At 39.2% G+C, this 27,884-nt stretch overlaps 1 protein-coding gene and 1 long non-coding RNA gene across 9 annotated transcripts in view; one reads left to right on the top strand and one right to left on the bottom strand.

Annotated features, from left to right (window-relative positions):
• The window catches only part of cdc42bpab (CDC42 binding protein kinase alpha (DMPK-like) b), a 175,554-nt gene that overhangs the window by 128,923 nt on the left and 18,747 nt on the right, over nucleotides 1–27,884 (top strand). For 2 of the 5 annotated variants that reach the window (XM_057822568.1, XM_057822566.1), the window contains exons 19-39: nucleotides 1,524–1,648; nucleotides 6,203–6,308; nucleotides 7,498–7,646; nucleotides 7,746–7,837; nucleotides 9,771–9,847; nucleotides 12,100–12,147; nucleotides 12,663–12,701; nucleotides 13,045–13,164; nucleotides 15,539–15,622; nucleotides 15,722–15,827; nucleotides 17,778–17,914; nucleotides 19,070–19,209; nucleotides 19,772–19,853; nucleotides 20,154–20,373; nucleotides 22,183–22,245; nucleotides 22,340–22,593; nucleotides 22,672–22,796; nucleotides 22,866–23,080; nucleotides 23,163–23,260; nucleotides 23,665–23,749; nucleotides 24,513–24,636. In XM_057822568.1, the coding sequence (XP_057678551.1) occupies nucleotides 1,524–1,648; nucleotides 6,203–6,308; nucleotides 7,498–7,646; nucleotides 7,746–7,837; nucleotides 9,771–9,847; nucleotides 12,100–12,147; nucleotides 12,663–12,701; nucleotides 13,045–13,164; nucleotides 15,539–15,622; nucleotides 15,722–15,827; nucleotides 17,778–17,914; nucleotides 19,070–19,209; nucleotides 19,772–19,853; nucleotides 20,154–20,373; nucleotides 22,183–22,245; nucleotides 22,340–22,593; nucleotides 22,672–22,796; nucleotides 22,866–23,080; nucleotides 23,163–23,260; nucleotides 23,665–23,749; nucleotides 24,513–24,636 (2,489 nt within the window). The remainder of the gene's footprint in view (nucleotides 1–1,523; nucleotides 1,649–6,202; nucleotides 6,309–7,497; nucleotides 7,647–7,745; nucleotides 7,838–9,770; nucleotides 9,848–12,099; nucleotides 12,148–12,662; nucleotides 12,702–13,044; nucleotides 13,165–15,538; nucleotides 15,623–15,721; nucleotides 15,828–17,777; nucleotides 17,915–19,069; nucleotides 19,210–19,771; nucleotides 19,854–20,153; nucleotides 20,374–22,182; nucleotides 22,246–22,339; nucleotides 22,594–22,671; nucleotides 22,797–22,865; nucleotides 23,081–23,162; nucleotides 23,261–23,664; nucleotides 23,750–24,512; nucleotides 24,637–27,884) is intronic. The other 3 variants (XM_057822570.1, XM_057822567.1, XM_057822569.1) reach the window with 2 other exon arrangements.
• On the bottom strand, nucleotides 841–27,884 carry LOC130907454 (uncharacterized). 4 transcript variants are annotated; one of them, XR_009061481.1, is made up of 7 exons: nucleotides 27,514–27,884; nucleotides 7,709–7,800; nucleotides 7,483–7,573; nucleotides 6,234–6,316; nucleotides 5,661–5,769; nucleotides 1,870–1,959; nucleotides 841–1,590 (listed from the first exon to the last, which is right to left on the bottom strand). It is a non-coding gene; the product is annotated as an uncharacterized LOC130907454 (long non-coding RNA). The 4 variants fall into 4 exon arrangements; XR_009061479.1 differs by having other exon boundaries at nucleotides 842–1,590; nucleotides 6,234–6,290; XR_009061480.1 differs by having other exon boundaries at nucleotides 843–1,586; nucleotides 6,234–6,290.

The following is a 27,884-nucleotide window of genomic DNA, read 5'->3' as shown; positions in this document are numbered from 1 at the left end:
TCCATCTTCCCGTCAATTTCTTCCCTGTCCCTGCTGAAGAAAAGCAGGCCCAAACCATGATGCTGCCACTACCATGTTTGACAGTTGGGATGGTGTGTTCAGGGTGATGAGCTGTGTTGCTTTTACGCCAAACATAACGTTTTGCATTGTGGCCAAAAAGTTCAATTTTGGTTTCATCTGACCAGAGCACCTTCTTCCACATGTTTGGTGTGTCTCCCAGGTGGCTTGTGGCAAACTTTAAACAAGACTTTTTATGGATATCTATGCGAAATGGCTTTCTTCTTGCCACTCTTCCATAAAGGCCAGATTTGTGCAGTGTACGACTGATTGTTGTCCTATGGACAGACTCTCCCACCTCAGCTGTAGATCTCTGCAGTTCATCCAGAGTGATCATGGGCCTCTTGGCTGCATCTCTGATCAGTTTTCTCCTTGTTTGAGAAGAAAGTTTGGAAGGACGGCCGGGTCTTGGTAGATTTGCAGTGGTCTGATGCTCCTTCCATTTCAATATGATGGCTTGCACAGTGCTCCTTGAGATGTTTAAAGCTTGGGAAATCTTTTTGTATCCAAATCCGGCTTTAAACTTCTCCACAACAGTCTCTCGGACCTGCCTGGTGTGTTCCTTGGTTTTCATAATGCTCTCTGCACTTTAAACAGAACCCTGAGACTATCACAGAGCAGGTGCATTTATACGGAGACTTGATTACACACAGGTGGATTCTATTTATCATCATCGGTCATTTAGGACAACATTGGATCATTCAGAGATCTTTGCTGCACTGAAAGTAAAGGGGCCGAATAATATTGCACGCCCCACTTTTCAGTTTTTTATTTGTTAAAAAAGTTTAAATTATCCAATAAATGTTGTTCCACTTCACGATTGTGTCCCACTTGTTGATTCTTGACAAAAAAATTAAATTTCATATCTTTATGTTTGAAGCCTAAAATGTGGCGAAAGGTTGCAAGATTCAAGGGGGCCGAATACTTTTGCAAGGAACTGTAGCTTTTGTTACCTTTGCTGTCCTCACAGATGCTGCCTCTGCAGGGATTGCCAAGCCTTTTCTGAACTGTATTTGATTATACTGTATTAGTGTGAACATTACCTCACAGGCCTGTCAGAAATAAAATGTACTTTGGAAGCAAAGTATTTGATAAAACAATAGAACAGTTTGCAATTTGTTATGTCTCTATGGTTACAGCCACTTACACAACACACATAAAAGCAGTCGGGATAATTCTCCAAACTTGGAATGCTGATAACAGTCAGAAAGTTGTCAATGACATTTACAAGGCTGTCAAACTAAATACAGTATATGTACCATTAAAAAAAAAATCCCCATTTAAACAATCGTTTCAAAGCATAGCACCTTTGTATCTTGGCCAATAGAAGATTTCTTCATTGTTTGAAGTTCAATTTATACATACATTTCTTTTAATGTTTTTGTGTCTGTCAGTTTACTTGCTTTAGGAAAAATACTTTGAAATGATCTGCTCATTACATCTGTCCCCCTTCTTGATTTCCCCAGCTGACTAGCATGTTTGAGAAGGTGAGTGACTCCAATCGGCGGCTTGAGGATGAGATGAAGGAGCTGGCTGACAAAAAGGAGAGTGTTGCTCACTGGGAGGCTCAGATCACAGAAATCATTCAATGGTGAGGAACACACACGTTAATTGCAATTCTAGTCACTACATTCCATGTATCGTTCTTAATTGTGTTAAATAACAGTTAAGCAACAACAGTGATTGGGCTGGTCTATAATGAGCACAATTTGATCTGTTGAGATAAACTTAATGAACTGTCAATGAGCACCAATGGGACTACTTTCTTGGACCATGCTGCTTGTAGTTAAGAGAAACAAATCACCGACTTACTTGTGGTTAATGTCCCAATACCACCAGCCGAAGCTGAGCGGGAATTCACTTTTCCAATTGCTCAATGCCAGGCAGTGGATGTGTGGTTTCCTAAAGCAGCCAAACCAAAAAGATCCTGAGGTTCATCACTTTGAGTCAATTCTATTAATTTTAGGTCATGATCAACATGCTCCAGTCTTTAAATAACTCCTCAATAGCTCACTTGAGGTTGGGTCCTCAAAAAAGACTAAATGACGACAGAACAGTGCCCTTACAGTGTCTGTAAAATCTATTGAAAGATATGTTGGATCACCGCAAGCGTAACAGAAGACACCTGTTGAGTACTATTGTTTACTTACTGAGCAAAAATGTTAGGGGATGACGTAGTGTAGCTGCACTAGATTGTGGAACATTAAAGACTTAAGCTAGGATCCTTTTCATAGACTTATGTTGTTTCAGAAATCCTATTCTTGAGGCCCAATGATTCTCCTGCCATATGTCAGTGGCTCCTAAGCATTGACTGCATCTCAAACTAAATTTGCATTAAGTATAACTGTGAACTGAAACATTAAACATGGCCACGGGTACTTTTTGGCTACGATCGACCAGTTCTTAATACACAAATTCAAATTTTGTTTGTCATATCCAGAGGTGAGTAGTAACGCCTTACATTTACTTTGTTAGATTTGCTCGAGTAACTTTTTGAGAAAAATGTATTGCTGAGAGTTGTTTTACCTAGCCATACTTTTTACTTGACATCGCAACAGTAATCACATGACTCCATTACGAATCAGACTTAAGCTTGCCGTTCTATGATCACGTGGCGTCTTTAAAGCACCATAAAAAATTAAGCATTTGACAGAGCGCCGCCATCAAAATGACTCGAAAGCGTGTTTAATCTCTCTCCCAGTTTTTATTTGGCACCGATTGACCACAGAAATTGGTAGATATCTTTTTAGTTTCATAATCGGAATTTTTTTCTCCACTAGAGGGCACTCATGCTCTTTGGACAAATAATGCTTTTTTGTTGATCTTTTCTCTCTCGTTGGAATTTACTATAGTTTTTTGGGAGGGGGTATTTTTTGGGCTTATTGTGGTTATGTAATATGTTGTAGTACACCATTAATACACCATTGTTTAAAAAAAAAAAAAAAATCCCAAATCTTAAGCAGTTACTCACAGTCTTAACTCATTGAGTATTTTTTTCACCAAATGCTTTGAATGACTACTTGAGTAAGATTATTTTAAATTAACACTAGTCTTACTTGTAAAACCTTTGGCTACTCTACCCACTCCTGGTCATATCTGAGCTTTTTGTCTGGCTGCTGAGACCACTGTTTCCATAGTGCACCAAATATGATTTATGTCTAAGAGATCAGCATCTTCGATGCGCTTAGTGATGCGCCATGTGCAGCTGCATAATGATAAATGATGTCACGGGCAGCCTATATATGTTTATCGGCCAGCGGTTTATTCAACCCATTGTAAAATGGACATGTTATTTGTCCTCGACCGTTTCACTGATTGGATCCAGCCTTTCGCCTCCTTGATTCTATATTTTTACGACTGCAGTCAGGCCAACCTCCTGTCGGAAAGACTTAAGTTCAAACAAGCCGCTACTGTAGGATCCCTCAAATCGCTTTTGAATTATTTCATCCCCCCAAATACGTATTAGCTTTAACACTTTGCTATCCCTCAACTACACACCTCGTCTCCCTATTTCACTTGTCGCTAAGCAATATAAAATGGCGTCATAGTCATGTGAGATGCCAGGTTTACACAGATCAAAGTCAAAAAGGTCTTAACATGGGTCACTTCGAACCGAACCTTTACTATAGACATCATTTAGCTATGAGGATGGATGTCTATTTTTCTTTTGCACACATTGCATGTTCAAGACCGGACAGAAAACTGTCACTACACAATATGGAGAAGACTCGTGTCAATCACTATCAGTTGACGGGACACGGAGGCTCAGGGCCGATCTGCAGGGGACCTATTTTCAAAAACTTAAACTATTTTCAAAACCAAAGCCACTAGCGAACTAAAACCAAAACAGGCACCTCCCTTAGGCATATAGGAGTCTCCATGAGCAGCGACATAATAAAAATTCAAAGTCGTTCCCTGAGAAAGTGTAGATTCTGGGTTAAAAGCAAAAAACGGGCTGTAGTTGTTCATTTTACGTAAATATTTCAAGCAAAAGTTACGGTATTGTGTAGTCCAACATGGCGGCCATCACGAAACAAAGCTTTCTAAGTTGAAAATTCTTGTAAATACTTAAAATCTGTAGATTAACATAAAACAGTCTGGATTCTTGGTTAAAAGCAAAAAACGGGCAGTTATCATTCATTTTCCGTAAATATTTCAAGCCAAAGTTACACTAATTTTAGCCATCCCCCCCCCCCCACGTTTCAAAGTGCATGCATGATGCTATTTAATATAATAATTACCTTGAATCCTCGACCAAATAACCCTTGAGAGACTCCTGCCTGCTTGTATGCAGTAATAACTTTTCTATTTCCACCTAAATCCGGCGTTAGAACGCAGCGTGTTTGAGTTTATCACAGTGAAAGCTAACTCAACATTCTGCCTGGGTTTGCCCCCTATGGGAAGCCGTGGCGCAATGTCTGTGGAAGCTGTCTTGTCCTCTGATGGAGTCTATGGTAGAGTGTATAGACCTGTCAATGCATCCATCTGCAGTATTTTCAATTTTGCTAATACTGTTTAGGGAGAAGGTTGAGCCCATTTAAGCAGAGTCGAAGGTGACTACTCCTAGGATTAGTTAAGTCATAATGGCCATTGCGTAGAAACTGAGTGGAAATCGATCCCATGCCAGCCAGAACATGAACTAATTTGAATGCCTACACAGTCAATGGCCCCTTTGATAGTACTCAAACTTTACTGTCCTTGCAGAGCATGTAGCTCTTTGTAGAGCATGTAGCTAGTTCTCTGGAAGCAACCGCTTGCCACTTGGCTGATGTCATATCTGTTCTCTGCTCATTCTTTGGAATCTGTTTTGGATGCACTATAAATGATTAAATATTAAATGGTTTGACTAGCAGAAATACATTATTGTTGATCTATGACCACAGTTCTAACGCAAGCTAATTTTATCTCTAATCTACAAGGAAATACCAATAAGCAGGCGCCGAGCAGAAATAACAAAAATCTGTCAATAAATGGTGGCCTGTGCTTAGAAATGATTTTTTTCTGAAATTTTACTTAAACCCAGAAATTACACTAGAGGTGGAAATCTTGGGGCACCTCACAATTCGACGATTATGATTCAGAGGCTACGATTCGATTTCTATCATTGATGCATGTTTTGGATAGCGGTTGTTATGTTCCAAAATTTTTACCTTCTTAATAACACAATCACTTGCACTAATGCACTTTAGACATTCTTAGGAGCTTTACTGGGAGCTAATTCATAGTAAACAAAATTCAAAAATCCCTAAATGTGGGATACATGGAGCAATTTTTTGTTGTTGTCTGAGTTAAAGCATAACATGGTATTCTACACACAGCCCCTTTAGTCAAGGTCAATGGTTGTATTTTGAACACCTAAGGTGGGGCTTGCATAACTCGAGGGTCCACTGCAGCCTAGAACCACGTTGGTGCTAAAATGTATTCTTGCTAAAATGTATTCTATTTGTTGAATCACTTAAATAATCAAGATAATCCTTAAAGTGCCAGGAAGTTGCTATGCATCACTGCGACAAACAGTTCATCCTTCTCACTTATGAAGAGTGTGTTGTCTCACAGTGTATTGGGTTCCACCTCACTATGTTACTGCTGCATTTTTCACATACCTCTAAGGATCATGAGCTGCTTGACCCTCCCTCCTGCTCAGATCACTTCCCTTTGCAGCTGACACCTTGCCAGCTGCTCAGCCCTCCTCTGTTGGACAAGCCTGAAGTCCTAGCATAGTACACACGCATACACATGCTCAAGTTATAATAAGCATGCTTGGAATTTTCTTTGGGAAACCCTGCAGTTTCTAATGCCCCCTCGTGGATGCACAGGCATTAGTAATAGGTATACTAAGATGCAATTGTAATTAAAATAAAAATGTTCCAAAAACGAGTTAACTCCAAATGAAGTATTTAAAGGGACAGCATTTGTTTGAGCCTAGGGCTAAGAAGGAACCCATCATGTGTTATGTACACGTTATGGTTCTAAGAATTGATGCCAACTGACATTGGGACAAGCTGAGTTCATTCGTTTCATAAAGAAACTACAGTTTCTAAGTAATATTGCTGTTATGTCAGCAGTTTCCTGGCTAAATTTTTGTAAAATGTATCTATTGGAAACTGTGTTGAGTAATTCTATTGTAATGTAATGCTTTTCCAAGGGTGAGTGATGAAAAAGATGCTCGCGGCTACCTGCAGGCGTTGGCCACGAAGATGACAGAAGAACTGGAGGGTCTGAGAAACACCAGTCTTGGAGCGAGACCAACGGTAAAATACTTTTGCACTATATTAGAATCATTTTGAATTGGACAAAATTTCTGCAGATACCGTATTTTCCGCACTATAAGGTGCACCTAAAAGCTTTCAGTTTACTCAAAAGCAGACAGTGTGCTTTATAATCTGATGCGCCTTATACCGTAAGTTTCGGACTGCAAGCCGTTACTTTTTTTCCCCTCATTTTGAATCATATAGTCCAGTGCGGCTTATTTGTTGATTTATTTGGGTCAATAGGTAACACTTTATTTGACAGTGGTGTCATAAGACTGCCAAAAGACTGTCATAATTATGACATGACACAACCATGAGCATTAATGAATGCCTAATCCATGACTGTCATGGGCATTAATGAATAATTATGACAGATGTCAAGTGTCATCCGGCAAATTATGTCACTAATGACACAAAATGACGTCTGTCATACGCATTCATTAATGCTTATGATTGTGTCATGTCATAATAAAGATGGTCTAATCACAATATTATGGCGCCACTGTCAAAAATAGTGTTTCCAAATACCATAACTAGCAATTAATGAAACAATTGGAGCAGTAACTGAAGAAATAATCAGCATAAAACATGACTTTTGATTATTTCCATCTGTAGCGCTCCAATGAATGCTAGGAGGCATGTTGGACAACAACAGTGTAATTTGCTGCAGCAGGTGGCAGCAGAGGTCAACTGTCTCCTCCAAGGGAGCAGTGATGGTCAAAAGAAGTTCCTTAAAGCAATGAAGCCTTGCAGCCAATTGGTTTAAAGCTTCATGATGGTTCATTTGGTTTTATGACATCTTATAATGCCGCTGACAAAGTGTTACCGGTTAATATCTTTTGGTATAGATATCCCATAATACAGTGAGGACAGCTGCGGCTTATAGTCCAGTGCAGCGTATCTATGAACAAATGCTGTTTTCGTGTCAAATTTGGTGGGTGGCGGCTTATAGTCAGGTGCGCCTTATAATCCGAAAATTACAGTATATGGCTCAGTATTGGTTATTCACGGCATGACATTCCATCGCAGCACCATCTAGTAGATGTATAACGCAACCCCTATTACTACTACTACTACTACTCCTGATATTTGAAAACAGTTATAAAATAGGCCATTCATTAACGCCGATGCGCTTTATAGTGCGGAAAATACGGTATTTCATGACTTTACCTACTTCTCTTGTCTGCAGGACATGCCTTGGAAAATGCGTCGCTTTGCCAAGTTGGACATGTCGGCCCGTCTAGAGCTGCAGTCTGCCTTAGATGCTGAGATCAGAGCCAAACAGGGCATTCAGGATGAGTTGAACAAGGTCAAGGCTACCAACATCTCTAGAGAATGGTATATACAAATACATTTGTACATACATATTTTCTACTGTAAATATCGTTGTAAATACAGACCTATTGTGATATGACGCTTGTCTTTTCTGTCTACCAGTAAACTGCAGGACATAGAAAGTAGAAATCAGGAGCTCGTATCTGAGATCGAAAGACTGAAAAAAGAGAACGAGGAGCTGCGGTTACGTAGAGGTATGACATAACTGCTTAGTTATGATGGCATTTGATGTCTACTAGGGCTATGAATATATCAGTGTACAGGTTGATGTAATGATGACAAAGGGACAATATCAATATGATGCTGATGATGTCATTTTCAGTTACGTAAACAAATATGTCATTGTCGTTCTTCAAAATGCAATTGAAGCATTAAAATAAAAATTGAAATATTAATGATCATACAGAGTGATGTAATGATGACAAAGGGACAATATCAATGATGCAGATGATGTCATTTTCATTTACATAAACATGTCATTGTTCTTCAAAATGCAATTGAAGCATTCAAATAAAATTAAAATAATGATCAAACAGGGCACTGTAATGATGACAAAGGGACAATACCAATATGATGCAGATGTCATTTTCATTTACGTAAACAAATACAGTATGTCATTGTTCTTCCTTAAAATGTAATTGAAGCATTCAATTAAAATATTAATAATCATTCTTTATAATGGCGTTTTGTTTCAGAAATCAACTCATAAAACATTAACATTTGATGTTCCATCTAAGCCTGTTGCGATATGCAAGAAGTAAAATTATCGCACGGTAAATAAAAATGAGGGCGGTAATTTTCCTGGCTGTGATTTATCGCCACGTGCATGCATACATTTGTGTGTGCCTATTTGCGTGTGCTGCGTGCAGTCGGCACACGTTTGTGTTGATTGCATATGAGACTCCAGTAGTTTTCACAGATGTTTATTGGCCATCAACACGCCGTAGAATTAAGTTCAGACATACAAAATAAAGAAACACATCTATATGGGGGGTGGCGTGGCTCAGTGGTAGAGTAGCTGTCCCCCAACCCAGAGGATGTGGGTTCAATTCTTCGCCCTGATGAACTCGCCTAAGTGTCCTTGAGCAAGATGCTGAACCACACGTTGCTCCTGGTGCTGCGTCACCAGTAGGTAGATGGCGAGATAGTGTAAAGTGCTTTGAGCGCCTTGAAAGGCGGAAAAGCGCTATATAACCCCATTTATATTAAATATTGTAAAACGTTTGCACTGCTACATTGAGGCTAATGGAAAAAGAATGTATGAATCACTGTAGCTCGCTATAAAACATTGGCAGTCTTCTCCACAATGCAAAATTGCGGTTAAAAGGTGACACTTCAAACATGAAACTCGCTGGATTACAGCATTTGCAAACGATGCGACAAATAAAAAATAAATCTATTACTGACTTCACATGAATGACTTTTTTTTTTTTTTAAACTGAGTGTAAAGCTTACGGTTAGTGGCTTAGCAAATGTACTTCCGGTCAGATTTCGAAATAAAAGAACGTCATGTTCAGATTAATGGAGGCAAACTCACATCCTTCAGATTAAACACTAAGAATAGATTTAAAATGACACCCATTATGAAAAATCTGAATGGCAATGACAATATGATGTAATGAATCATAATAATTTAGTTTCAAATTTGTTAACATGTGCACTTTGCAGGACAAGATGACGGTCAATTTGAATCAATAACACTTTTAATGGGCTCTAATTGGCAGACAACAAAAATGACATTGGGTTTCTCACCTACTTCATATTATGCACTTAACTAGCTTTAAATTACTCATTATGCAATGTGTTTTTTTAAATATAGATTTTTAATATAGTTTGTGTTTTATTTAAGAATAACAATTTATTGCATTTGAATAGGTGATTGTCACTATATTCTTGGTTGAATTGGTTTAAAAAAAAAAAAAAAAATCAGGCAATAATATCGCATATCGGCAATAATTTAAGAGACAATATATCGCCTACTAAAATTTGTTTTCACAACAGGCCAAGTTCCATCATATTTCCATTTAAACAAGCTCTCTGAAGGGTTTTCTGACCCAATAAAACTGATTTTGTTAAATCAGCCTTTGATGATTTAATAATCACGTATTATTTGCTCTGTGTCTCTAGGTGTCAAGCACCAGGATTCCCAGAATTCTTTCTTGGCTTTTCTCAATGCCCCCACTTCAACACTTGACCAGTTCGATGTGAGTGGTTGTCAACTCACTAGGGTTGAATAATAAAAGTATCTGTGACAGTTACTCTAATGTCCAAGAATTTCTGATAAAATGTTACTTGGAGGGTCTTTTATATGTCACCATTTTGTTCAGTAATCTAATTTACATAAATTACTGTATTTTCCGGACTGCAAGTTGCTCTTGAGTTCAAGTCACGCTCGTCAATAAATCCATCATAATTTAAAAAACACATATAGGTTACACCTGACTAATAATTCTCATTTGTCTTTGCCAAGTAACTAAACACAGTCACTAGTATCACTTCAGCAACATAACAGCAGTTCTAAAGAATTAAATAGTTGGAAAACTTGAAGTGAAAACCACCTTAATTGCCTGCAATGTTGCACACAGTCATTCGTCACGCAGTCATGCTTCCTTCAGCTTACGAAGTTACAACATTACACCACTTCAGATCAACAACAGCCACTTTGTCAACTTTCTTCAATTTTCATTGCACGCACACAGCCTTTTACTCACCGTTTTGGAAATGACTCGGAAATTACTGATTTTACTTCCATAGACATACTTACTGCCAGACACAATCTAAAACGAAAATCCGGAACTCACATTGTATGATTTTTTAATTTATTAGTAATTTACTGGGGCACATAAGTATTTGCACCCCTGAGAAAATCAGTGCTAATATTTACTGCAGAAGCCTTTGTTTGCAATTACAGAGGTCAGGCACTTTCTGTAGTTCCACACCAGGTTTTCACATATGGAACCAGGGATTTTGGCCCATTTATTCACACAAACCTTCTCTAGATCTGTCAGGTTTCGGGGCTGTCGTTGAGAAACACGAAGTTTCAGCCCCATCCCAAAATTTTCTATTGGATTGAGGTCTGGAGACCGGCTAGGCCACTCCACAACCTTGATATGCTTTTTACGCAGCCACTCCTTGGTCAGCTTGACTGTGTGCTTGTCATGTTGGAAGATCCAGCCATGACTCTTCTTCTGGTCTCTGAGTTAAGCTCAAAATCCGACTATACATTTCACCAGTCATCCTCTTCTTTATACAGTACAGTCGTCCTGTCCCCTTTGCTGAAAAGCAGCCCCAAAGCATGATGTTTCCACCCCATTCTTCGCAGTGGGGATGGTGTTCTTGGGATTGTATTCATCCTTCTTTTTCCTCCAGACATGTCAAGTTTACACCAAAAAGTTCTTCTTTGGTCTCATCTGACCACATGACTTTCTCCCTTGACCCCTCTGCATCATTCAGATGCTCCATGGCAAACTTCAGACGGACGAACCGTCAGAGCAATGCATGATTTTAAACCATTGCACCATAGTGTTTTACTGACAGAAGCCTTTGAAACTGTGCATCCAGCTCTTTTCAGGTCATTGACCAGCTCCTGCCGTGTAGTTCTAGGCTGAGCCCTTACTTTTCTCATAATGAGTGATGCCCCAAGAGGAGAGATTTTACATGGAGCCCCAGTCCGAGGTAGATTATCAATCATGTTTAGCCTTTTCCATTTTCTAACAATTGCTGCAACTGTTGATTTATTCTCACCAAGCTGCTTTCCAGTTGTCCCATAGCCTTTTCCAGCTTTGTGGAGATCAACAATTTTTTTCTGGTGTCTTTCAAAAGCTTTCTGGTCTTGCCCATGGTAGCAGTTGGATTATGACTGACTATGAAGTGCACAGGTGACACTAATGAGCTCAAACGGGTGGTGGGTGGGTGGTTAGTCATGGGTAAAGGTGGACTTTTTTAAAGGTAGACTGACAAAGTGTCATATTTATTGCTGATTCTCAGGGGTAAAATACTTATAAACCCAAGTAAATTACAAATACATTATTGAAAAATCACACAATGATTGAAATTTCAGACCTCTACCTGTTTTCTAAGTGGGTGGACTTGCAAAATCACAAGGGGTGCAAATACTTCTCCTCACTGTATATGTATTAACATTAATATGCTCACAATTTTTCGTGCTTCTTAGTGAGTTGTGTGTTCCCTTCACAGCTGGATGTAGCAGATACTGGCTTGCAAGCCTAAGCGGCCTTCTCATCACTGTCAGTGAGGGGGTAAAAAAAAAAAAAAAAAAAAGAATAAACCCACATACATTATGTCCGACCCATCAGCCACAGGTCCGCCAAAACTGAGGGGGAAAAAATGTGACTTGTAGTCCGGAAAATACGTGTTTTTTTTTTTTATCATCTCTTAAGTTTTACGATATTTCTTTTGCTACATCCTTTGTCCTTCCTTTGTTTTTATACATCAGGACTCTTATTCCTCTTCCTCATCTTCTTTAATTGAGTTTTGGGAAGACGTAAGTTTCCTTGGTTAGACGGAAGTACTTGTTTGTGTTGTAACTACCCTGATTGCTGAAAAGGGCAGTATACTGTAGATGTGTATGTGAGTCTACGTTGTCTTGAGTGTGAGCCCTGTATTATGCAAGAATGGAAAGGCAACTCCAAAAATCCTTTTTGCAGCACCGGTCCTAGTTATAGTCTAGATACGCTCGGCTATGGCTTTTTGTTCCTGTGGTTTTAAACTGTACCACTAAGAGTTCAGTGCATTTTCATACAAACGTCATTCACCTAATTTCTTGCCGTAGATATTTTTAGCCAAAAGCTGACCCTGATTAGTCGCTCTGCTGCATACTGACGTTCCCTGCTTTCACCTCACTGTGTCAGTATATGTCCTCTTTCCAAACTCTTCGGTCCTACCACAGTGCATATGAGGCAAAACCTATGTGTTTGCAGCTCAGTTAGATGACCTTTCTGATATTCACTCATTTCTATGTTTCTGCCTCACACGCTGCGCCTCTTCCTGACGCTGAAGCGTTCGCCCTCAGTTGGCCCAACTAGCAAAGGCAGACGTGTAAGCACCAGCACCACACTGTGTGACCACGCTTGTTAATGTCAGTGGCTATGATAGTTGCATGACAAAATGGGATTTTATGCTGCTTTTTGTCACAAGTTTGCTGTCAAAAGGCATGTTGGAGATGTTATTTCACTTATTTTGGCCTTTGTTTAGAATCTTGCCATGCAAGTGAGATGGCACATCAGCATGAGTTTTAAATACTTCTGTTGTCAAAGAAGATATAAAATATTTTTTGAAACTAATTATTCTCATTATTTTTTTGTCTTTGAATGATCTGACAGGTAACCTGAAAAATGTACAGAGTACAAATTTATGCTTCATCCTTTATCTCTCTCAACAGGTGGAATCAATGGATAATTTCACCTCCCCCAACACGCCATCCCGGGACGAAGAACAAAAGTCCCACTTCAAGACCCGCTCACGTTCGCCCTCCACAGCCAGTGATATGGAGCCCATAGAGGTGAGACAGCTCTACATTCACGCAATCCCTGCTGTCGTGACATCTGGCTGTAGCAGAGACGCATTCACCTATTCTTGTTTCAAAATAGTGGTACCTCGACACATGATCTTTTCGACATCTGAATAAAATTTGACTCGCCATTTGTTTCTGCATCCGACGACATGCTTGAAATATGACGATTTATGACAGCGCCGCAGATTCTTTGTTTTCCCGTAAGACGAACGCACGGCGGGTTTTCTTGTGAGAGAAATCAACATGGGTTCCATGAATGTTAGTGCAGGTGGTGGAAAAAGGTGATGCTTACCAGTGAAGTGAAGATGGAAATAATAGAAAAATATGAGTGTGGTGTGCGCATCCGTGAACTGGCTCGAAAATACGGTCGTAGAATGTCTACTCTCTACGGTCCTCCTCACCTCACCTCCGTTCGTCAGTCTTTACAAGTTAAGGTGACAATTATTATTGTGGTAACATTGCCAAAGAAATCACCAGCTTCGTCAGGTTTCTAATCATTTAACTTATGTAACACAACACGCCTACTGACCGCTGCAGCTGAACATGAAAAGTGAAACATAAACTTCATGTATTGAGGGGACACAGAGCCGATTCATAGGGGGCCTATCTCCGTCAAAGCTGACCGAGTGGAAATACAGACAAAGAGCTTTTTCCATTGAAAATTCTTGTAAATAAATGCTTAAATCTCTGAACTTGTTATAGATTGATGTAAAACAGTCTCAATTCTTGGTTAGAAGCAAAAAACAAAAATGTGCAGTTAGCATTTGTTTTACGTAAATATTGCCAACTATGATGATAGTACGCAAATTAGCGGCTGCCATATGTAAACAAAGAGCTTTTTCCGTTGAACATTCTTGTGAACAAATGCTTAAATCCCTGAATTCTTTATACAGTGGGGTGAACAAGTATTTGATACACTGCCAATGGGAAAACCCATTGGCAATGTATCAAATAATTGTTCTCCTCACTGTAGATATGGACTTAAAACAGTCTCGATTCTTAGTTAAAAGCAGAAAAAAACAGGCAGTTAGCATTTATTTTACATAAATATGTCGAATGTGCTGCTAGTTAAGTCACTGTGGCGGCTCCTTTAGTAGAACAAATAGCTTTTTGCATTGAAAATTCTTGTGAATAAATGCTTAAATCCCTGTATTCTTTATAGATATGGACGTAAAACAGTCTTAATTCTTGGATAAAAGCAAAAAACGTGCAGTTAGCATTTATAAGCAAATTAGTAGCTGCCATATGTAAACAAAGAGCTTTTTCCGTTGAAAATTGCGAAAAACGCTTAAATCTCTAAAATCTTTTTAGCATTTATTTTACATAAATGTTGCTAAGTATAACGTCAATGCTTTAGTGGCTAATTCCTCCCATTAATTTTTTTCATGTTTCAAAATGCATGCATGGTACGAAAAATATAATAATTACCTTGAATCCTCGAACAAATCACTCCTGAGACAAGCCTTCCTGTGTGTATGCAGTACAGCTTTCGTACTTTTTCAACCTAAATCCGGTGTTAGAGCGCTGCATATGACCAACTGCTAATAAATGAAGTGGAGTGTGGGACGCCCCCCCTTCGGGAAGGCGTGACACAGTGAATGGCGAATGTGTTCACATCAATACATTATGAAGTCTATGAGTGAAAGTGAAAAGTCCTATCCCACTCTGTCAAGTCAGCCACGCGATGCGTTCAGGTACACCACGCAAAACACAATCGCCACATTAGAACCTGATTCGTTACATTATTACAGGTATTACTATTATTACTAAATTATTATTTTTCCTATTTTTATTAATAATTTATTAGTTTTGCTCTGTGTAATTTCTATTTGCAATAGTACCAGCAGTATTTAGTAAGGATTTAGTGTAGGTTTTCAGGCTGTGGAACGAATTATTGGAATTATAATGTATTTTTATGGGGAAATCCTGGTCGACACACAACCATTTCGACTTACAAACAAGGTCCTGGAACAAATTAACTTTGTAGATAGAGGTACCACTGTATTATGTCTTCTTATATCTACAATGCAATTAAGCCAATATAACATTTACATTGGTGACACTGCAGGCAAGTTTGCTTTTGTGAGTCGTCACTAACACATGTGTTGGTAAATAGAAGTTCTGTTTCATCCCTGCTGAAGGCAGCACTGCCCTCTGGCGGTCATACGGGATGCATAGAATCGCAATAATATAATTTTAAAAACAACTCATCAGAGACACGGCATTGGTGGCTGATGTTGAATGCATTTCATGAGTAGGCTTTCATAGCATGTCATTTCAAAAATATATTGGTTTATTGTGATTTAAATGCTATTGCTGCTTTAAATTTTCTTGCTTTGTTCTTGTGTCCCTCATTTTCCAGTTAATAGATCATTCTCCTCATGCAGTCCAGACCCCCACTATGCGTTCAGGAGGATATGGCAGTATCGGCCGCTCTTCCCCTAAGGTTAGCCATTCCTCTCTGCTTTTTTGACAGTTATTATCAAGTTTAAAACTGCTTTACATCTCACCTTTGCTAACAATAGTTTTGTTTTTGTTTTTTTAGCCAAAAGCACATCAGTTTGTAGTGAAGTCATTCAGTACGCCCACTAAATGTAACCAGTGCACTTCCCTCATGGTGGGACTTATTCGCCAGGGTTGCACCTGTGAAGGTAAGAGTTTTGAGGATGCAAATATATTTCACAGGATTTGTAATACTCTCCGTTGAACTCTGTTAAAAAGTAATAATGTATATGTAAAAATCTTGACGGGATTTTTTAAATTTTGAGTTGTGTTTATTAGAAGCCATTAACTAACAATACTTAACAATAAGGCAGTTTTTAAGTAGTTTTAACCAATATAACTGCAATAAAAAATAAAAAGTATTTATTGTTTTTACTTACCGTAATTTTCGGACTATAAGGCGCACCTGACAATAAGCCGCCCTCCACCCAATTTGACACGGAAACGGCATTTGTTCATGATAAGCCGCACTGGACATTAAGCCGCAGCTGTCCTCACTGTATTATGTGATATCTACACCAAAAGATATTCAACCGTAACACTTTTTTTGACTGTGGCATCATAAGACTGTCACCATGAAGCTTTGAACCAATTGGCTGCAAAGTTTCATTGCTTCAATAAGCTTCATTTGGCCATTACTGCTCCCTTGGGGGAGACAGTGAGCTGCCACCACTGTTGTCATCCAACATGCCTCCTAGCATGCATTGTAGCGTTGCAGATGTAAATCCCAATCAAAATTCATGTTCTTTGCTAATTATTTCTTCAGTTACTGTTCCAGTTGTTTCATTAATTTCTACTTATGTTAATTAGTAACATTTAATTTGACAGTAGCGCCATAAGACTGTCATAAGACCATCATAATTATGAAATGACACTGCCATGAGCATTAATGAATGCTTATGACATGTCATTTTGTGTCATCCGGCAAATTATCTTACTTTTGAATGAATGTAAAAGATCCGAGCTGGACTTTTGAATGGATGTAAAAGATCCGAGCTGGACATAAACAGAGTTAGTAACGTAATTTGCCGGATGACACGAAATGACAATTGTCATAAGTAGAGATGTCCCGATCTGATATTTGGATCGGATCGGACGCCGATATGGGCACAAAAATGCGCATCAGTATCGGATCGGCCGACACGGAAAAATTCCGATCCAGACTTCAGATCCAGTTTTTTTTGAAAGTCCTGTCCAGGTTTTCCAACACACCGATTTAGAAAATCCATTCCAGTTTTTGCTTCGGTTTCCCAAAAATCTGGTCCGCATTTTACGGCACACCTTCACCTTTGTGTGTTTTGCTTTTTTAAGACAGTTTACAATATTATTTGCACGTTTTACTGACTGCCTATGCCATTTCTGTTTGTTATTTATGTTTTGTGTTTTTCACTGAATAAACAGGTCAGTTTCTTGTTACCAACCGTTGTGTGTTATTCAAACTCACCTAATTCAGCTGGCTAGTTGTTATCAAGAGTACTAAAACCTTTTTCAACATGAGTCTAACAACTAAGTAAGGAGGCTAAATAACTTTAAACTTTAACACATGCTCAGATAGGCCAGTATCGGATCGGAAGTGCAAAAACCTAGATCGGGACATCCCTAGTCATAAGCATTCATTACGACCCATGATAGTGTCATAATTATGACGGTCTTATGGCAGTCTTATAACGTCTATTAACCCAAATAAATCAACAAATAAGCCGCACTGTACTATAAGCCGCAGGATTCAAAATGAGGGAAAAAAAGGTAAATTGCATTAAACAAATGTATACTTTCAACTACTAGCAGAAAAGTGGGGGAAAAAAGCTGGGAAATCCATCAATACACTAAACAGTTTGTTCACATATCGACCATAAGATATCGCCATTGCACTTTCAACCGTATCGCCAAACGCGGTAAAAATAAGTTAAACTGTATACTTTTTAATATACGTTCTTTTGTTACAGTGTTTTAGTCTGAACCTGGGAAGTCTGATGTCACGAAACACCCAATGGGGCGTTATTTTTTGTGAAACTGTTCAATGAATTTGTTTTCATCATAGCTGTATCAAAGACTCATCTCTATTAAACCTTCTTGTTTTCTACTTTCTCATTATTTAGTGTGCAACTTCTCCTGCCATGTAACCTGTGCGGACAAGGCACCAGCAGTCTGTCCCGTTCCACAGGATCAGACTAAAGGACCACTCGGCATTGATCCTCAACGGGGCATTGGTACTGCATATGAAGGCCATGTCAGGGTGAGTGAAACTCATATTAATTCCTGTTTTCAATCATTGACTTCACTCACTATCAGTTGACTGGACACAGGGCTCGTGGCCGATAAGTATTTTCAAAAACTTAAAATTCAAATATTTTCAAAATCAAAGCCATTAGAGACTTAAAACCAAAACAGACACATCCCTTAGGTATATATGAGTCTCCATGAGCAGGGGCATCAAAAAATTCAAAGTCGTTCCATAATAAAATACTGATTTAAAAAAAAAAAAAGTTTATATATATATATATAAAGTACAGTTAAACGAAATTTAAAATGGCTAAAAAATTCTCAGATTTTACACTAGATGTACAAAAATCACCAAATGCAGAGCACCTATATTTACATGATCAATAGCAACATTAAACATATCATAAGTTTTTGCCGGAAATAGCAACTTAAATTTCATGTGTAGGGATAAAAATCCGACATGGCGGCCGTCACAAAACAAAGAGCTTTTTTTAAGTTGAAAATTCTTGTAAATAAATGCTTAAATAGCAGAATTTCTATAGATATGAATGTAAAACAGTCCAGATTCTTGGTTAAAAGCAAAAAAAAAAAAGGGCAGTAATCGTTCATTTTACGTAAATATTTCAAGCAAAAGTTACTTGATTGTGTAATCCAACATGGCGGCCGTCACAAAACAGAACTTTTTAAGTTGAAAATTCTTGTGAATAAATGCTTAAATCGCGGAATTTCTATAGATGAACATAAAACAGTCTAGATTCTTGGTTAAAAGCAAAACAGGCAGTTATCATTAATTTTACGTAAATATTACAAGCCAAAGTTACACTGCTTTTATCCATGGATTTTTTTTCACGTTTCAAAGTGCATGCACGGTGCTATTTCATATAATAATTTCCTTGAATCCTCGACCAAATAACTTTTTAGACACTCTTGCCTGCTTGTAAGCAGTAAAACCTTCTTCCTGTTTCCAACTAAATCAGGCGTTAAAACGCAGCGTGTAGTTTATCACAGTGAAAGCCAATTTAACGTTCTGCCTGGGTCGGCCTATGGGTAGGTGTGGTGCAATGTCTGTTGGAGCTGTCTTGTCAACTGATGGTGGAGTCAATGTTGGAATGTAACTTATTTACATTAACATTACCTAACAATGTTTTTTTAAAAATGTTTTTTATAGGTGCCTAAACCCACAGGAGTGAAGAAGGGTTGGCAAAGGGCAATGGCAGTGGTGTGCGACTTCAAACTGTTTCTCTATGAGTTAGGTGAAGGAAAGATAACACAGCCAAGTGTGATTGTAAACCAAGTCATCGATATGAGGTAAGAAAACGTAGCTCTGGTCATATAATACTAAGGGCCCTAATGTACCTGCTTATCTTTAACCCTTTATAGGCTACTAATTTAACACATTGGCTGCCATTGATAGCACGAGACATCCAATTCATTTCGCCGTCAGTGTCATTGAAAGATGAGAAGTCACGACCACTCCTCCCGATTTAACTGAATTGAATGTCTTTGTAGATGGCAGCCAATTAGTAAAATTATATGCAAATTCTATGAAATATTTAAAAAAAAAATACACTCAACTGTAGAGTCAGCTTTAGAGTGTAATTGTTATATTCAATTTGTTTTTTTTTTTATTAATGTTTTACTATATAATATATAATTGAGACCTGTCATCCACAAATATGGACATCATTTTGGGTCACATACGCCACACGTATACACCAAATGTTTGTATTGTGTCCACGTATGTGAAGCACAACTTCACTTCCACTAGACATAATTCTCATATTAATCAATGAATAAACTCCATGAATAATTCAAAAGCATGTTCTGCTGCTTGTTTGACCTTGGCTTTTGCTTGCTTCGTTTAATCCAGGGATGAAGATTTTTCAGTCAGCTCTGTTTTGGCCTCGGATGTCATACACGCCAGCCGCAAAGACATCCCTTGCATATTCAGAGTAGGTTCTTCTCATTTGTATTCATCTTTGTATTGCATACTGTTTGTATTGTAACAATGCTGCACTCAACCATATTGGGGGGCTGGGGGAATATATAAAATCCTAGAGAAATAACTTCCTCTTTCCTCATAAGAGGACATGGCTCTGGATTAAAGAAAAGCATCTATGATGAATATTAAATTTTAATGTTTGCTTTCGTTACTGTTAGGATTTGTAGCATTCAAAATCAACAACATCTACAACAACAAAAAAATGTTACTTTCCTCATTCTAATCATAAATGTACCTGCTCTCCATACAGGTAACGGCGTCCCAGCTCTCCCTATCTGGCAGCCACAAGCCATCCATCTTGATTCTAGCTGATAGTGACCAGGAGAGGAACAAGTGGGTGGGTCTTCTAAATGAGCTCCACCGCATCCTCAAGAAGAACAAGCTCAAGGAGCGCTTCGTCTACGTTCCCAAGGAAGCTTACGACAGCACGCTGCCACTCATTAAGACTACACAGTCTGCTGCTATCATTGGTGAGAATTCAATATGTGAAAGACTGCCACACCCTCCTTATGACGTTGATTTTAGTCGATTCACAGCAAGGGCGTAGGTTTGCATAGGGACGGACACTCTTACTTTCAGGATGCTCAATTTGTCCCCACCAACTTTTAAGCAACCTTATTTGCATTATGTAACGACTTCAGTTATATAGGTAATTTAGATTGTCTTCCCAATTGTTGTATTGATGGAATCGACCCTACCATTATTAAATAAATTACAGTACTTTCATTATGTTCAGACTTACATTGACCCCTTTTCACTTGCTGAATATGCCAGTCATTTTTTCCCCTCAAACGCACGTTTGATTGGCTGATGACTTGATGGTTGATGACTTGATACCCCCCCCCCACACACACACACACGCAGTCACAGTCCCGACACAAATACTGTACAACAATGCTGCCTCCTCCGCCCCCTTCTAAGACGAGATATATTATGTTTTTTTCCTCCAGCAGCTGCCACTGTAAGTACAGTAATGTAAAAATGTTGTGGGGGTGGTGAACACACCACTAATTTTGCTACGGAAAAGTCAGACCTGCATCAGATTTAGCATGACATTAATTTGTGTAAATTTCCCGAACTGGAGTAGGGAGCGGCTTTGTTTCTACTGGTAACGTTCATTAAACTGTGACACATGTAGTGAAATGGTGTAATATGTAGAAAAATAGCGAGCTGACAATAAGCTTAACAGGCTTATTTTCAGCAAAAAGTTAGTATATTTAATTTTTAAAAAAGTTAGTCAGAAATGTTCTTAGTTCACGAATAGATATTGTTCAAAACATTATTTGAAAGCATATTTAGATGTATGGGCTTAATAAGAATAAATAATAATATTAATTTATGTGGAATAATCTAATGTGCATAGACTTCATAATGTATTCACGGGGCGCGGGGCTGATAAATACGGGGCCTGCATTGTTGGCGAGGTCGTCCAAGCTGACTGAGTGGAATACCAAAAAACTTTTTTCGTTGAAAATACTTGTGAATAAATGTTTGAATCCCTGAATTCTTTATAGATATGGACGTAAAACAGTCTCGATTCTTGATGCACGTTAGGATTTATTTTACGTAAATACTGCGAACCATGATGCCAATGCCGTAGCAGCCAATTTCTCCCTCTGATTTTTTTCAGAACATTTCAAAATGCATGGATGGTACGAAAAAAATAATTATTAGCTTGAATCCATGAACAAAGCACTCCTGAGACAATCCTTAGTGTTTGTATGCGGTACAGCTTTTGTACTTTTTCCAACAGAAATCTGGCGTTTGAGCGTTGCGTTCGTGTGTTTGTGAAGAGCTCCTCTTGATGTGGGCGGCCCCCTACTTGAATGCGAGGTGCAGTGCATGACAGATCTGACCCGTCAATACCATTATGAAGTCTATGCTGATGTATTAGTCTGTTAACTAGTCTTTAACACTCAAAAAAAGATGGAGACAATTATTCGACTAGATTTAAGAAAAATATCAGATTAAGATATTCTAAATTTGCAGTGTGAAACTTCTAAGTCAATACAGATTTATTTTGCATTGATCATTTGTTATATCAATTAATTAGATTCATGTTCGTGAGAAATGTAGCACTTACCCCCGTTCATCCAATCTTATCGGTCTTATTATTGTTCCGTCCCCAGCAAAATGTCTACATGCAGTTATGCTGTTATATCGTCCCTACCAATGTTGAGACCAAACCTACACCCTTGATTCACAGACATCCAAAAAACTACTTTTAGCATTAACACCATTATCTTCTTAAAAAAAAAACGTTCTGGTTTGCCCATCAGATCATGAGCGTGTCGCTCTGGGCAACGAAGAAGGCCTCTTTGTCATCCACGTCACCAAAGATGGTAAAATCCACTACTTGCCAATTGATTTCATCAAATTAATTGTCAACTAATGACTGGCGTCACTCTCTTTCTCTACTCCGGCATCCATCCTCAGAAATCATTCGGGTGGGCGACAATAAGAAGGTGCACCACATTGACCTGATCCCACAGGAGCAGCTGCTGGCTGTCATTTCTGGAAGGAACCGCCACGTCCGACTTTTCCCCTCGCAGGCCCTAGACGGTCATGAGATCGAGTCTTTTAAGCTCGTAGAAACTAAAGGCTGTCAGACGATTGTTTCCGGAACGGTCCGAAATGGCTCGCAAACGTGTCTCTGTGTGGCTATGAAGAGGCAAATCATGTGTTATGAGGTTTGTAAAAATCTACATTACACTTGGTGTAAGGTCATGCCAATTTTGCTTATTAAATATTTCCTCCTTTCACATCAGGTGAATAAAAGTAAAGTCCGCCACCGTCGGCTACGGGAATTGCAGGCTCCAGGGATTGTCCAATGGATGGGTCTGCTCAATGAGCGGCTCTATGTGGGCTACCAGTCTGGCTTCACCCGATACAGGTACTGGATTAACTGCCCCGTGAAAGTTCGGCCTCCTGATTTTTAACCTCCCCTTGATTGCCTCCATAGTGTCCACGGTGATGTATCGCCAGTAAGCCTCCTCCACCCTGAGGATCACACCCTGGCATTCATCCCGCAACAGAACCTGGATGCCCTTTGTGCGGTGGAGATCTCAACCAAGGAGTTGCTGCTCTGCTTCAGTGCCATCGGCGTGTACGTGGACTCTCAGGGTCGCAGGTCACGCCAACAGGAGCTCATGTGGCCTGCTGTGCCAAACGGGGCCTGTAAGTCTCCAAGTTCAATTGGACATTGATAGGCATGGGACAGAAATATATAACTGATAACTCATGTTTTTTCACCCTTTAGGCTACAATGCCCCTTATCTGTCGGTGTACAGTGAGAATGCAGTTGATGTTTTTGATGTCAACACCATGGAGTGGATTCAGACTATCCCACTAAAGAAGGTCTGTTTGTTGCTATGCTGTTATGGACATTTGTTATTTCTTCTGTCACGTTGCGAGTGAGATAATTCCGATTCTTATGCTTCATGGCGCAAATCCTTTTTGTATCATGGCAACATATAAATGAGTGAAATCCGATCATGATTATAAATCTGACATGACCGATATCTGTTAATGTACAAAACACCCACTTGAAAGATTGTTTTCGTTGTTGTTTTGTATACTGATTGATCACTTGTCAGAGATGGGCACAACCCTGCTTTGAAAATCCAACATTTGTCTCCCTCTTGTGGAGGAAATTGATACCTCCAACGTAGTCAGTCTGATTCATAGATAGAGTACTTGGATTTGATCAAATGACTGAAACATGATGACATTCCAGCAATTGTACATTTGTGTAACTCCAGGTGCGACCTATGAATGTCGATGGCTCTCTGAATCTGCTGGGGCTGGAAACAGTGCGGCTCATCTACTTTAGAAACAAGACTGCTGGTGAGATGTGCAATTTCAGTTTACAATTCTTGAGACGAACTTGGGAAAAAAGTTTAATCTTTTCACAAGTTCTTTAATTCTCTTAATGAACATGAGATGGCGACGCACAATTCAGCAACAAAATGAAAGCAATAATCACCCTGTACATATATTAATAAGAACAAAGCTGGCCAGCCAGGACCGAATCCCCTAGCGTTGCCTTTAGTCGACTAGAATAGAAACCCTTTATCGGCATTTTACAGAGTAAAACGTCAAACGATACGTCATCGTATCGTCAGATGTCAACTGGCATCCATCTCGTTATATTTTAGACAAGACACATTTTCAGCGCGTCATCGTGACATCATTGTCATGAAAAAATTGTTCGTTGACGAAATATTTTCGTTATCGTCATCATTGACGAACTCAACACTGTATCTACGTTGTTCTCTTCTTTGACCTTGCTTCAAAGAAGCGGAGAGTTGCACTCTTATATTATTCAAAGTCAGAAAGAAGACAATAAATATATAAATGTATCAAGTAAAACTAACAAATAAATGGGAATAAATATCACTACAATAATCATAAAACGACATATTTGCTTCTATGTCCATCTCACATTTCGACTTGTCTTGATTGATTGTTGTCTTATAAAAGCCCGTGTGTTCTTTTAGCACCAGATGTTCTGTGGCAATACCGATCATGTTGTCAGCTACCGTGTGTGTGTGAAGTGCTTTGCAGTCATTGTTGTAAACACACCCGCGGCTTTGTTGTGATCTTCCAGAGGGCGACGAGCTGGTCGTCCCGGAGACGTCAGACAACAGCAGGAAGCAGATGGTTCGCAGCATGAACAATAAGAGACGCTTCTCCTTCAGGGTGCCAGAGGAAGAGCGACTTCAGCAGAGGAGGTAAATCCAGCATGAAGATGATCGTTTGCAGTTTTCAAAACTGCCTTGGTGTCATATTGCTTTTATCAATCAATTAATCAATTATGAATTAATTGTTTTTAGTTTAGTTAGTGGCATTTTTAACAAAATTATTCAAGCTTTTTTCCTTGGCCTCTTTAGTTTGCTCTCCCCATATTTCTGCTGACGAGTTTACACAGAAGGCACTATGGCAGGGGTCTGGCTCTTTGTTAACTTTCAGTGCCATTGCTCAAATTTCCGTTGCCGTGCAATTATCAGTTTTATTTAAAGGTGCAAAATGTAGGATTTGCACTTCAGTTATTCATGAAACCATCATGAACCATAATATTTCAATAGATATAAAAGAAACATGGTTTTTTTTGGAAATACTTGGAAAAGGGATCTCAATGGTTAAGCGAAGGTTTTCCTCATTTTAAAAGACGATTTACACGTCGCAAATTTGTTCCCGTTTTGCTTCCGTGTTCATCATCAGCCAGTCACGAGACCAGTTTCCAGTCATCGTTCTGGTTGCCACAGCTCTGGAAACTAAGGCTGCGCCAACTTTGGGGAACAGTCTGAATTGTGTCTCCCAGTCAAGCAAAAAACCATTAGTTACGAATCTCAAAGGATTCAAGACATCAAGAGAAGCAAATCAAGAATATGCAGACATTTGGCGTGGTTGTGCTATGTTATTTAGCATGTGGATCCATTGACCGGGGCAACACGTGTATATATTTAGTCGGTAATTAAAATGGATGGCGCAATTAAATTGTCTTTGTGGATGCTGTCAATTCATTAAAAAAATATAGATTTGCTTGCCAGTGTGCTTATACATTGAGAAAAGTAGCCCTCACTTCGGTCATGGTGACATAAACTTAGACTTCTTATCATGGCTCTTTTAATCGCCATTGCTAAATTTAGGCATTATTACATTAAAAACATCTTGCATGAAAATTAAAAATAAGATATACCTTCAGCAAAGTTCTTTTCCTGCAGGTACTTCTCAAATGTGAAGCGGAATTTTGGCAACCCGAAAGCTGATGGCATTATTGTGCTGGTCAATATTTTGATCTAGTTGCAGTACCATTTTTGGCCATTAATGCTAAATTGTGCACCTTTTTTATGACTGGTACACATCCAACATTTTGAAGTGGGAGTATTGGTGCAATATTCCAAACACACAGCTTGCCAGGCAAACAATGAGTTTTGACACAGAAGACAATGACTGGACGACTTTGACTTTGAACTCTGTAATCCTGCTGTTGCAGATGCTGGTAAAAAATACTGTCTCAGCTGGCGTCATAAGGCCGATGAACTTAGAAGCCTGCACCTTTGAACTGCTTACTTGAAAGCATGTTCCTTCCTCTCTAGGACTAATCAATCACGTGTCATATCTCAATTTGCTCCTATATTACCCGGAGGCAATTTGGATAACACTGTCCTTAGATTGGTGGGGTTATCCATCTCGTCCAACGATTCTATGTCCTCCACCGTGTTGCGGCGGTCCACTAGGAAAATTGCACAGGCACTCAACACGTTCCCATCTTCAGACCTGATAAGAGGCCTCTGCAGTGCTTTTTTAATATATGCGCTGGCAATTCGTAGGTCATCTCTATAGTACTTGTAAAGGAGGCGCTTTGCTTTGTTGTAGCCTCGACTTGGTAGCATATGAACACAGCTGCGGAAAAGTTATTTGATCGTTGTCCGTTTTCTGTTCCATTGAATGTTCAAATGCTGGAATGATGGCCCTGTACTGAAGCACATCACCCTTAAGCAATGGAATGTCCTGTGTTGGTAGCTGAGATATTTTGTTCTTTCACAAGCAGCTCTGTGATCATTTTGTTTTTGCACAACTTTCAGCATAGTGTCCCCTCATTGGAAACATTCGGCTTAGGACTTTGCGGTATATTGACATACTGACTTGGGTTTTGTGCTTGAACGTTGGCTCGAGGAGGTGAGAGGGGAATCATCTTTCCTTCCACTTCTTGACCCTCTTGCATTGCTCACCATCTGGTCTTTCGTATTCGCTGAGCACTTTAAGTTTTACACTACTTTGTAAATGTGTTGTTAATGTGGTTTCCATCTCGAGCTCTTCTTTTTTAGCTTTAATTCTGTCGTATTTGCTGAGCACTTTTAGTTTTACACTACTTTGTAAATGTGTTGTTAATATGGTCTCCATCTCGAGCTCTACTTTTTTACCTTTAATTCTGGCCATTTCCATGCAATGCTGCTGTTTGGCTTCTACTTCCAAACGTTGCAATTTGGCTTCTTCTAGCTCTAGTTGCTGCCTTTTCCTCATTGCCGCGGCACCCTCCAGTAGTGCAGCATGCTCTTCTTCTTCCTAAATTCTACTGATGAGTGGCTTACTTGCGATCCATGCACACTGGCTTAATCAGTATTGTGGATGCTAGTCTGTGAGGCGCCATCGGCTTGTTGGACACTGTCTTGCAGTTCCTCTACTAGCTTAGTTGTGTAACTGCACCTCTTCATTTAGTGGATAGTCTGTTTCAGTGCATTGCTTTGAACTTAACACATGCGCAGCCATTATCTATGCTTCAGTTGCTTTCATGAAGTCATTGGTGTGTGTCATTTTAGGTTCAAACCAAATTCTGTTGGCCATGCGTTTGTTCATCTTCAGATAAGAGGCTCAATATTTCTTTAAGATGTTTGAATTCCTCTAAGAAACACATTTTCTGTTCTTACACCAAATGTACATTCTGTACATCCTTCCTCAAAGCTTTCATTACATTCATTCGATTACACATACATCTCATCATTTGTTCTCAACGAAATGCTTCTTTGTAATTTTTCCTCTAATCCTTTCACAGTCTCAAAAGTCAACTTTCTTAATAAAACAAATACAAAACAGGTTCTCGTTACCTTGTCTCGTAGAATCAAAGCATTATTATCAGCTTTCCAACGTTGACCTTCCTCTAGCAGCTTTGCCTCCGCCAACTTTGGTCCAAGCGAGAGAGGTATATTCCAAGTCCATTGCGGCACTAGCTACCACTTAGCTAGTTTTTTTTACTAATATTGGTGCATTATTCCAAACATGCACCTTGAAGCCAGGCAAACGATGAGGCTCGAGGGAGGAGACAACAACAGGATGATTTTGGCTTTGAACTTTGTAATGCTGCTATGATCTGCTGTTGAGCTGCTGATGCTGGTCAAAAAACTCTCACTTCCATATCAGCTGGCTTCATCTACCTGATGAACTTGGAAGCATGCTCCTTTGAATGAAAGCACGTTCC

The sequence above is a fragment of the Corythoichthys intestinalis genome, chromosome 19 (genome assembly GCF_030265065.1).
Source record: "Corythoichthys intestinalis isolate RoL2023-P3 chromosome 19, ASM3026506v1, whole genome shotgun sequence".
NCBI classification, from domain to species: domain Eukaryota; kingdom Metazoa; phylum Chordata; class Actinopteri; order Syngnathiformes; family Syngnathidae; genus Corythoichthys; species Corythoichthys intestinalis.
Note: the sequence above shows the minus strand (reverse complement) of the source record. Positions and strands in the feature narration are given on the sequence as shown.